At 37.2% G+C, this 12,041-nt stretch overlaps 1 protein-coding gene across 2 annotated transcripts in view; it reads left to right on the top strand.

Annotated features, from left to right (window-relative positions):
* plxna2 (plexin A2) overlaps positions 1-12,041 on the top strand; it is a 197,954-nt gene that overhangs the window by 163,164 nt on the left and 22,749 nt on the right. For both annotated transcript variants that reach the window (XM_030138608.1, XM_030138607.1), the window contains exon 22: positions 1,591-1,859. In XM_030138608.1, the coding sequence (XP_029994468.1) occupies positions 1,591-1,859 (269 nt within the window). The remainder of the gene's footprint in view (positions 1-1,590; positions 1,860-12,041) is intronic.

Here is a 12,041-nt window from a genome sequence, read left to right as displayed (position 1 = left end):
GATAGTTATTATAGCTCACAAATACACATCGTAAAGTTTTAGTTTTTAGTGTAAAAGAATAAAATGGCATTATGCTGTATGGGACCCTTATACACAGGCGTGTTTTAACCCATAAAAACCCAGTTTTGTGTCAGTTTCCAAATGAAATTTTCTCTAGATTTAACCTTTCTTAAGTGATTTATCACCATTTATCATAATATTATCTTCTTTATTTTGCATTTTTTCAATGAAAATCAGGTATTTTCCGATATTTAATTTACTGATCATGTACTTTAATTTTAATGCTGAGATTACATTAGAGGGTTATTATACCAAAAACAGAAAACTTTAAAAACAAGACTTTTTCAGTAAAATATATTGTAGCGTGGGTGGAAGTTTGGCAGGAAGTTAGTTCTGTACAAAAGTATGAGTATAAGTTGTGCTTTAAATTTGACAAGCAGGCAGAACAAACTATGAACTATCACAACAGGATAGCCATTGCTCTGCCTATGGCTCTCACTCTGAGTGCAACTTTACAAATTACAAAAATACAAAAAAGATAAACAAAAAGGCCAATAAGCATTGCCATACGCATATTAAGTCAAAACTAGTACTAACACAACAACCGCAAGCTGAATTCGTGCGCATAAAAATAACACATTTACAACAAAATACCCACTACCCATAATGCACTGCAGCAAACATGCCACAATATCATTACCGGACCTAAACCAAATGTCTCCAACCACTGTCATTTATCAATCTCCATGTGTTTTACTGGTGAATCAATGTTGTAGAAGATGATGGTGTTTCCACGTTCACTACAGAGCCTCTGAACATCCAAATGGGTCATATCTGATGATCATGAAAAGATGATAAACTGCATTTTACGCCAAATATTTATATGGATTGATAGGATTAGTGGATCTAAAACTATTAAACATTTTAGATCAGTAGATGCTTTTGGACACTGGTGGATATTTGGGTCTACAAATCAAGGTTTTTCTCATAATACATGTAAAATCTTAACACAAAACTAAATAAAAACTAAGCTGGACTGAAACATTTCCTCTAAATAAAAATGTGACTACATATGCAATAGTAACCAAACTGAGAGATGAAATAAAGCTCACAGATTTATTAAAGATCTATAACTTCTAACTAAAAGGACAACAATCTGATATAATTTTTTTGGGGGAAAAAGAGTGCCAGGTGCTTAGACACCATGTTTTGGGACTTTAAGTATTGTCTTACCCTGGCCAGTAGTCTGACACTTGACTTGAAAGTGAAATGCTGCTAACTCAGGGTACAGTGCTCCTTAACAGCCCTAAGTCAATAATTGATTAAGATCTTCTCAGTTACTCACCATGAGTGGGAACCTCTGTCTGCCTTGAGTGAAACATGAGTGAAGGGTTTTTGAAAAAATCTTTATTTTGTGTGAGACAAGGTCACAGTGAAAGCTGAAGAGAAACAAACATCTCAAAACACAATTCTACATTTCAGCTCATTAGTGTCTGAATTATTAGTAGACAGTTTCTATTAAAATTAGTGCTGAAAAGTTATTAGCTCTCATTTGCATTGTTGTTGTTTTTGTTGTCCCGTTCTGTCCAGGTGTCAGGAAATGGCCAGCAGAATGTGGAGAAGGCCCTGAAGGTTTTTGGCCAGCTCATCAACAACAAAGTGTTCCTGCTCACCTTCATACGAACGCTGGAAATGCAGCGCTCTTTCTCCATGAGGGACCGCGGCAACGTTGCCTCACTTATCATGACAGCGCTGCAGGGTCGACTGGAGTACGCCACCGACGTCCTTAAACACCTGCTGTCGGACCTCATCGACCGCAACCTGGAGAGCAAGAACCACCCCAAACTGCTGCTGCGCAGGTAACGCTGCACATTAATGAGGTGATCGTGTCCTGTAGTCATGAGAGGGAAGGGTTCAACCGGTCCCTGCTACATGTATTTATTAGACTTTACGAGGAAGAGGTAAATACTATTTGACAAACTCTTTAGAGCATTGAACAAATGGGATGTAATAACCAAGTAACCTCTTACAGCCAGTTGCCCCCACTGCCCACAGTTCCATCTGTGTTGCCATGGTAACACTATGAGATGCTTGTAGCAATATTTTATACATCTATGTAACCAGAAGAACATCAGCTGAAAGCCCAGCAGAACCAATTTTCATGAAACAGAACACAATTTGAACAAACAATTAAATGAGGAAATATCTAAAACACACCAACAGTTTGAGACCAGTGTATACCATCTAATCCAGTTCAGTCCAACTTTATTTGTAAAGCACTTTAAAACAACCGCAGTGGACCAAAGTGCTGTACAGAAGAATAATTAAAACCAAAATAGAAGAATAAAATACAGAATACATTTAAAGACATAGAACTGTACAAAAAAGAAAACAGTGCTGTACAGAACAATAAATAAAACCCAAATAAAAGAATACATTACAAGAATAGATAAAAAAAAAAACAGGAATAATTTCATAAAACAAAAGACCCATGCAACAAACTTTGCAGCGCTAAGCTAACACTAAGCAGATCTAACAGTACAATTATTATGTTTCTATCATTAAATCTCACTGAATGAGACAAAGAAGAGCAAAAATAAAGGTCACATTATGAAGCGATGATTACACTTGTATCTTACCTTTGCTGTTTTCAGATTATAACTTGGTTTTATGTATGATTGGAGCTTCTGTTATCAGCTATGTCATTGTTTTGTGTTGCATTGAAATGATTCCAACCAGAAACAAATGGCCCTGGGTTTAACTTCAAAATCTCCTCCCACATGTTGATTTTATTTGTTTCAGCCAGAGTGTGTATGAACAGGGTGTTCCATGTCAATATAGCATGTGTCTGTATGTCCAGAGGACAGAAGTGAATACTGTAGTGGGAGGATGTTGATACATATAGACTGACATGTTGTGTTACTGGCAGGAGAATGCATTGATGTGAAAAGTAAAACTAGTAATGAGTGTTGCATCTATACAGTATGCTGCGATAAGCACGATTCACGCTTCGTGTAAGAAGAAACACTGAGATTCTTTGCATAATTATGCAGTCTCTCATGCACTTCAGTTTTCCTCTGCTCTCTCTCAATGCCAATGTCAGTCTCACTTATTCTCCAGACTCGGGCTTCTTATAAAACATTCAGAGGCAGTTCAACTTTTCCTCGCTGTGTCTCCAGTGTACATTGTTTTCCGGGGGAGTTGGAATGATGTGGTAAAACTTTAAACATCCTTGCCCAAGTGTCCTCAGCTTCTCGGGGCGATTCTATATACAGACTCAGAATTGTTTGTGTCTTAGTAAGACAAACAATCATCTGCTCAAAATGTACAAAATGCACAGGCATCCTGAATATACGGACAGATGTTGGACTGCTAAACAGCACCTGTATTATTATCATAATTACTATCATAATAGAGGTGCTGTATTATTAGCAGGTAATAAATTGTCAGATTTTTAAATTGATAATCAAGGTAATTAAGTGTAGACAAAATGGTGTGCACACTGGAAGAGGTTCAAAAACAGAGAAGCAACTAAAGCGACACAACATCAAATGGACTTGGATTAAGTCAATATTTCACATGACAGCAGGAGCCCACGTCACCTCCAAGTTTTCATTATCCTCTTTTATTAGAAACACAGTGGTACATAATCCCCGGGTCGTGCCGTTGCCGCCTGAAGGGCTAAATGTCCCATAGTTTTTACATTTCACTCCTCTATTTTTCTGAAGAATTTAGGGGATTATCGATTTGACATGGCTCTTTGCTGTTGTTGTCTTCTTCATCGCCTATTTAGAGAAAAGCCGACAGTCAATCCACGGAGCTGAATCCCAAACACACACACACACACACACACACACACACACTCACACGTCGGTGATGATAGCCAAATTGAGCACATCTCTAAGCTGTGATTGTGTTTGTGCAGGGTGAAGAGTGAGGCTGCTGCCCTGTGATTTTTTTGCTTTATTCTCATTCACTTGTCTTTTCTATCATCTCTCTGTACAGGGTTTCTGCGGGTCATTAAAAAGCATTAAAAGTCATTCAATAGGTTGTGTGAACATTGAGGTCTTAAATTGCATTTCATTTTCATTCATGTGTTTGTTTATTTCGAGCATTTACAGAATACATGCAAATTCCAAATTCATCTACACTCGAAAAGGAGTGGGAAGATAAAAAACTTATTAATCCCACCCCCATTCTCATCATCAAATAACTTAACATAATAACATTTTAAATACTCGCTCCTTGTCCTTGGACTTCAAGCCAGAACAATGAACAAAACAGGCCAATACCAAATTAGAATGAACTCATTCAACAGTATTTACATTATAGAACCAAAATGCGTGTGAAAAATAGAAACAAAGTACATTCCTGGTGGTGTTACTACGGGTAACAGTTAACCGTCAACCTACATTATAGTAATTACATACCAACAATGGTAAAAAAAATAAATAAATAAAAAATACAGTACCGCAAGTGGTAAAGAACAGCAATAATTACACACCAACAAGGGTAAGAAAAAACCCCAAAAAAACACAAAAAAAAACTACAATACCACTAATGGTAAAGGGCAGCACATTAGAAAGCATTAAATTCTATGTCCAGAGGCATTAAAAATTAAATTCACTTGATGGGAAAAAAAGCATTGTTATTCACGATTTATTTTGATTATATAAGCATTTAATAATTTTGATTGGAAGTATAGTGTGATAATTGACTATTTAATTAGCTTTTGTTTATGGCTAATACACAAAGACACAACACCGGATGCTTGGAATGTAACATGCTGTGAGTGTGCTCATGCCGTGACGAAAAAGTGGAGGGAATATAAGCAAATGTCGGAAAAATGTGAAAATATAAGTTTCAACAGAAGTGATTGGAGGAGTCTTTGAAAAACATACTATAAGTTAGTTTTGCCACTGGCTTTCTCACCTTAGTACCGGTAAATGTCAAGTCCCCTCCTTCTTGTCTATATATGTTTGTGTGTCTCTATGTGTCACCCTGTATAATGCTTGCGATTCTGTTCACTTATTTACTGTTTTGCACATTCTTTTAGATGATTTCTCCATAGGACTGTACACAAATCAGAACATTCCATACTACTACACTTGCGCAATAAATAAAGCTGTGTTGGCAATATGAGAATGCACTGTATTCTCAGTAGACCAGTCGTGGTAGTGGTCACTGGCTCAGTTGTACTGAATGAATTATTAGTGAGCTTACAGTCCCTGGGCCAAGTTTACATGCCTACCAGAGAGAGCCAACATATAGAGAAGACCTACATGTCACCAAACCCACTTCCTGTTCTCATTTATATTAGAGTGGGTTGAAAGTGCATTGTATCTTACAGAAGGAACAGCCTGGTTCCCTCAGTGCTCAGATGTCATTTAATGCCCACCAGCCAGCGTGTTCAACCTTTTAAGACTGCAATCACAAAGCATTACAGATGAAGATACAAAGATAGTTTAATCTTTCAGTACGTTTTTAGCGTGCTATCTTCATATTCCTGCAGCGGTTTACAAAAATAAAACACTGTAGATTCTGTGATGCAGATGTAAACCACTTTATTATAGGAATAAAATCTGCATGACTCTCAAATTGATTAACACTTGATTTAATACAGGGATTAGGTGCAGTGTTTGTAGTTTTTCTGGCTTTACTGAGCATTATTTCCATGATTACCATTTACACTGAACAAAAATATAAATGCACGACTTTTGTTTTTGCTCCCATTTTTCATGAGCTGAACTGAAAGATCTAAAACTTTTTCTGTGTACACACAAGGTTTATTTCTCTCAAATATTGTTCACAAATCTGTCTAAATTTGTGTTAGTGAACACTTCTTCTTTGCTGAGATAATCCATCCACCTCACAGGTGTGGCATATCAAGATGCTGATTAGACAGCATGATTTTTGCACAGGTGTGCCTTAGGCTGGCCACAATAAAAAGCCACTCTAAAATGTGCAGTTTTATCACACAGCACAATACCACAGATGTCACAAGTTTTGAGGGAATATGAAATCGGCATGCTGACTTCAGGAATCTCCACCAGAGCTTTTGCCTGTGAATTGAATGTTCATTTCTCTACCATAAGCCATCTCCAAAGCTGTTTCAGAGAATTCATGAAGAAGACTGTGCGAGGAAAATGGTGGTCACACCAAATACTGACTGGTTTTCTGACCCCCCTCGACCACCCAATACAGTAAAACTGCACATTTTAGAGTGGCCTTTTATTGTGGCCAGCCTAAGTCACACCTGTGCAATAATCCTGCTGTCTAATCAGCATCTTGATCTGCCACACCTGTGAGGTGGATGGATTATCTCAGCAAAGGACAAAGGAGAAGTGCTCACTAACACAGATTTAGACAAATTTATGAACAATATTTGAGAGAAATAGGCCTTTTGTGTACATAGAAAAAGTTTTAGATCTTTGCGTTCAGCTCATGAAAAATGGGAGCAAAAACAAAAGTTGTGCGTTTATATTTTTGTTCAGTGTAGTATATTGTTATTCAAGTGGTCCAACAGGAAACAAGAATTCTGCCGACTTCTGTGGGCTTTTTTGTGGTGTCAAAAATGTATCCTGTGATGCAGACTTTGACTAATCACAGATGGGAGGGAGGTTAAACATTAGTAATAGCTGCAATTACTGCTTGCAGATCTAATATACAGTTTGACTCTAACGGGCTATTCTGTCTTGACATGGAGGCTTGGAAAAGAGCCTTCTCTGTTCTACAGCATCAGTTATCTTTATATTTAGTCATTTGATTTAGACTGAGAAGAGAGACCTGCAGAGGGAAATAGTTTTTTTTCCCCCTGATTTCAGCTCCTGCAGCTTTGAGTAAACATGTTAGTAATCCTACATGTAGTTGAATCCACTTTGGGGTTCATTTGTTTCATAACTGGCCCTGTATGAGCTTTCAATAACCTGACAAAAGAACCTTGATGATGTCATTAGGAATATTTTAGGATTTAAGAGTCATAAATTTAGTTATACCCTTCAGACAAGGAGTTTTCTTTTTTTTTTTTTTGAGTTAATGAAGCTGTTGCAGCTGAAATATACATATATATTTAAATCAAATATTTTTATATTCTGGCGTGAAAGAAGAGATACAATGCATGTTCAATTAAACACAAAGTTTTTCAATACTGAAAACAAATATCAAACTCCCAACAACCAAAACAAAATGGGAAAAAAAAAAAACTAAAAGGAACCCCGCCCCCCCACACACAAAAAAGAGAAAAACAAGGACCATTGATTTACTGCCTTTAGAGACCCACATGATACAATAAATGAAGTAATGAGCTGGGTGTTAGTTAGAGTTTGCAAAAGTCAGAGGGTTTTTTGAGTTGTGGAAGTAAGTCTTGTCAAATTTCATATCAGAAAAGTGAAGAGACAGACAAGGAGTTAAAATGATAACATTGATCAGAGTAAGAAAAAACGTCACATCTTGATGAATATTGTGCATTATTGTAACAGCCTCAGTTGCTTTAGTCTAATTCATTTTTCATGTTAAATTGTTTCATACACTTCCATCTATTTTTTAATTGACAATACTTAAAAATGCAAATCCCTTTTAATTAATTTTGCCTGTATGTGGTCAAAATACAGATTACTCCTTTAATGTCATTGAAGGTCTTAAAGTATTCGAACGCTTGTTGTGATGTAGAGCAGTGTTTTACTGAGCAGGTCCTTTTATAGTTAATATTGCATCATGTTCTAGCACAGTTATCGCCAAAGTAATTGTATTTGCTGGGCTCTAAGTGAGGTTGTAAAGTCATTCCAGGATACATAAATTTCTTCTGGGTGAAAAATGTAGAGATGTACACATCTTGTTTAGAAAATAAAAGTCTCAATTAATCTTTAAAACTTTAAATCATTTTCAAAGTATATTTGATGGCTTCTTTGTAGAAAATTCAGGAGTAGGTCCAGGATATTGATACAACTGGGGGCAATGTGCAAAGCAACAAGCAGCAAGAAAGAGGCCTTTAATTATCAAGACCTGTTCTTGCGCTGAGCCTCTGTGAGAAGATGAAGTATGCATTGATTCCCTGCCATACACAAAAGAAACAGCAGAGAAGATGAGGGAAAGGTTTGAAATATGGGAGAGCAGTGGGATTTAAAAATGTAATTACAGTTACGCAAATAAACATATTAATTCAGCAAATTAGATGAAGGTTCTGAATACTTTCCACTGAGAAATTTCCAAATAAAGTGGGCAGCACATTAAGAATTCTCTGTGTAAACTCTACTCTGGTTAACAGTTTCTCTGCATCTGTCTGCCTCTCATTGTCTCTGTATGTCTTACATACCTTTTTTATGTATTCCTCTCACACATTCTCTGTCTCTCACATGAGAGATTATCTCCTGATAGGGTTTTTTTTTTCATATTTGACTGTTTAATTACTGATGCACTATCTGTGCTTTATTGAGAATGATAATATTAAATTCACTTATATCCGTCTACACTATTACACTCTTAGTTTAACAAACTCTTAAGTAGAGATGTGACAATAATATTTTCACATTTTTTGATAAAAATCATCTAGATTACAGGATTAAAGGTAGATTGAACATCCTCTGTCTCACATGTAGGTGTATGATGAGATCTGATGGGACATTTGCTGACAACAGATTTGACTTTGTACCACAGAATTTGCTTACAGAAGCTCATAAATATGCATCTAGAAGGATACTTCACAAAATTTCCATTTATTTAAATACATTTCTGTGCCTGTCCTGACAGAAGTGTCGGCTAAATCAATGAAAATGAAGGCATGTTAAAAGCCTCTTGGCAAAATGAATCTTGGAAAACAAAACATTGTCAATTATTTCCAGAAGTAGTCAACTGCATAATGGTTACTGAGAATTCAACACATTCAGCAGGCGCTGGCTAATGTCATTCACTGACTGGGTTGGAATGCCAGAGGGCACTTTGTATATGTTACAGTTCTCTGGAATGTACGCCTTTTCTTTTTTATGCTTTAGGTTCAGTAAGTGTAAAATCACATTTCAACACTGATCATTCAAACCCATTAAAAACAAAGTGTGCACTATTTTCCATTTATGTAGTATAGTTATGTGATGTCCACAGTCAGTTAAGGTCTTGGAATCATGTTTGAAAGGAGCTTTCATGCTGTTCAGGGCAGTTTTTTTCCACTCTGATCTTTTTGATATATAAAGATTTGCAACGCCTTCCACTTTCTTTGTTTAGATAGGGAAAGAGTTTAACTTGCAGACAGTTACACTTTCCCTAAAAGCTTTTTAAAAGCACTATCTAAGCTTAGACATTGTGTTTGATTTCCTCATTCTCCCATGCAGTCGTGGAGCTGAAGCTGCACCTGAAGGTGTTTAGACTGTGTTTTTCACAATTAATGAAATAGGTTCTTGCACTAATTTTCTCTGCCTGCTCAGTTCCTTTTCTGCATATCCTGTCTGTCCATCTCTCACGTCATTTCATTGTTATTTCACACCGTGGCGCTCTGTTTCTTTCTTTTTGTCTGTCGGTTTAGTTTCTAATGAACCTCTTCTGATGCATGATGACCACCAACAGAACATAACAGACACCTCTGTTTCACATCACACTCTATTTTCCATTCTCTCCATTGTTTTCTTCTTAAGTTTTTTCCTCAGCTACTCTCTTTACCCCATTTCTTTCTCTTCTCTATAATGTTCGTTTAATGGAATCACAGAACGTTGCTCCTATCACCTTGAGACTTTTCAATCTTGTATTATTTTTCTCCTCAGCGTTTTTGTAATGAGATTTCCGCCCATGCAGAGCAATGGAGTACAGCGTTATTAAGAGAGACAGTATTGTGTTTGGCATTAGTTTCACTGAAAGACATTCTACTGCCTGCTAATCTAGCCCCCCCACCCCACTCAAGCTGCCATTAGGAGACCAGAGATGGGAGGATGCAAGACTCCTCTTAAACACTATGTGGGATAATGAAATCCTGATGTTCATTAATGAAACTCAATTAATAGAAAGAAGGAAGCAGAGGCAGATGAGGAGGAGGAGGAGGAGGAGGACAAGAAGCAAAGGAGAAAGAGGAGAACAAAGTGTGTCTCCTCCCGACATTAAAAGGAAAGATATTAAGGGGAGTCAGCACAGCCCCCGCACAAAAGGCTTTATTTGACTTCCTTCTTCGGGACTTGCTGAGCTTATTAAAATGCTTAATAGGTTCCATTAACTTCTAACACACCAAAGTCTCATACAAGATGGGAGGGGCACATGGTAAGCTTTGGGGTGGGGGTTGTGGGGGGGCAAAGACTGATGAATTCTAGTAGAGGAAGGAGGGCAATTACAGAGAGATTTGGGGTATTGTCCAAAACAAATCCACAATATGCTTATGTTTATTCAGCCTGAAAATGCAGCCTGGTGCCCATTATTATGTTCTGAATGAAGATTTGCAGTTGTTGATGTGGTGTAGCAAAGCAATGTTAACCTTGTGAATATTGTACAGTGTATTTGTTTTTCTTTATGTGTATATATATATACTTGCATCTGTGTGTTTATATATGACAGAATAACAAAGGGGCGTCAGACACAGAGCCTGTAGGTGTGCCACCAAAAAAAGACACTGTCACACACACACATGCACTGAAGTATCCACCTTTACCACTCTCAGCATTTCAGATTTTCAGTGCTGTGTTTATTCTGCCATCCCGTTGCTGAAACTGGGTGAATTAATCTACATCTCCCCTCCTGCTGGCACATCTCTCTTCAAATAGGCTGTCACCCAGCTCTGCAGATTCTCCACGAGCTGCCAATAGACTGGCCGGCAGTTTTGTTCCCAGAGGACCAGCCTCCAGGCATGGGACTCAGAGACAACACCACAAACTCAGCCATATCACTCAAAACAAAATATAACCTCTGCTGTGTTGTCCTGCAGCTGTGAGGAAGTTCTATATTTGCATATGACAGTTAAAAGCAGAGAAGTTACACTTTGTCTCAATTTAACAAGATGGAAAAAGCAGATGACAGTTTGCCTTGTCTCAGTGACTAAAATCTTAGCTGATGTAACCTCTCCTGGCTCAAACAATTCTTCTGGGACTTCTGCTTCGGTCCCAGACTCTTGCTTATAGCCCTCAAACATGACTTAACGCAATTATCTCCATAATAGTCATAATCTCCCTTTAGGTCCATTCAGTGCCTGAATAGGTATAATCATCCCCAGCACTATTTAGCTCTGAGGAGACGGAAGCCTTCTAGCTTGTCTTTAATACCTGACTGCTTTGATTCCTGCTAATCCCCAGTTCAGTACAGTGTGCTTTAAGGCCTTTCCATCATATCCACCAGAGTAATCACAGTAATTTCCTGCTACATTAAGAGGGTCATTTTTTCACCGCATTGCCATTTAAATTGGTAACACTCATGTACAAGATGATGGGGAGGGATCATTTGCAGCTCGGTGACAATCACAAGCTGTCACACTTCTGCAAACAGAAACGCAGTCTTTGGGGCACTCAACAATGGCATGTTAACTAATGTCTCTAGTAAGTTTCTTTTAGCCAGCAGGATGTCTTAAACTGCCAGATTGAAAAGGCATTTTAATCCTATGGTGGTTATATTGTGCTTTTTCGCTCATTCTATATCAGGGTTATATTGAAAAATAAAAGTAGAAGTAAAAATAATTATGTCAACTGAAATAAATAAATAAATAAATAAACTCTATTTATAAAGTATATTTTTATTTTTAATGTGTATATTTATCCTTTTATATAAAGACTGTCATTGTTCCTGTTGTGCACTGAGCCATTGCATCGTAATTTCATTTTGATGCAAATCTTAATGACGAATAAAGTATGTCTAAGTCTAAAGGACCCAGTGTGACATTTGTCTCAGTTCCCAAATGAATTTTCTCTATATTTAACCATCCTTTAGTGATTTATCACCATTATTTTGTGGGTTTTTTTTTTGGTGTAAATCATGTATTTTCTTATATTTAATTTTGTAGTCACATAGATGTTCATAAAAGCTCAGTGTAAAGTTGAGGCTTATTATATCAAAAAACAGAAAACTGAAGAAAAAGTGACTTTTTC

This window comes from Sphaeramia orbicularis, chromosome 7 (assembly GCF_902148855.1).
Source record: "Sphaeramia orbicularis chromosome 7, fSphaOr1.1, whole genome shotgun sequence".
In the NCBI taxonomy this organism is placed as follows: domain Eukaryota; kingdom Metazoa; phylum Chordata; class Actinopteri; order Kurtiformes; family Apogonidae; genus Sphaeramia; species Sphaeramia orbicularis.
This window is presented reverse-complemented; position numbering and strand designations above follow the sequence as displayed.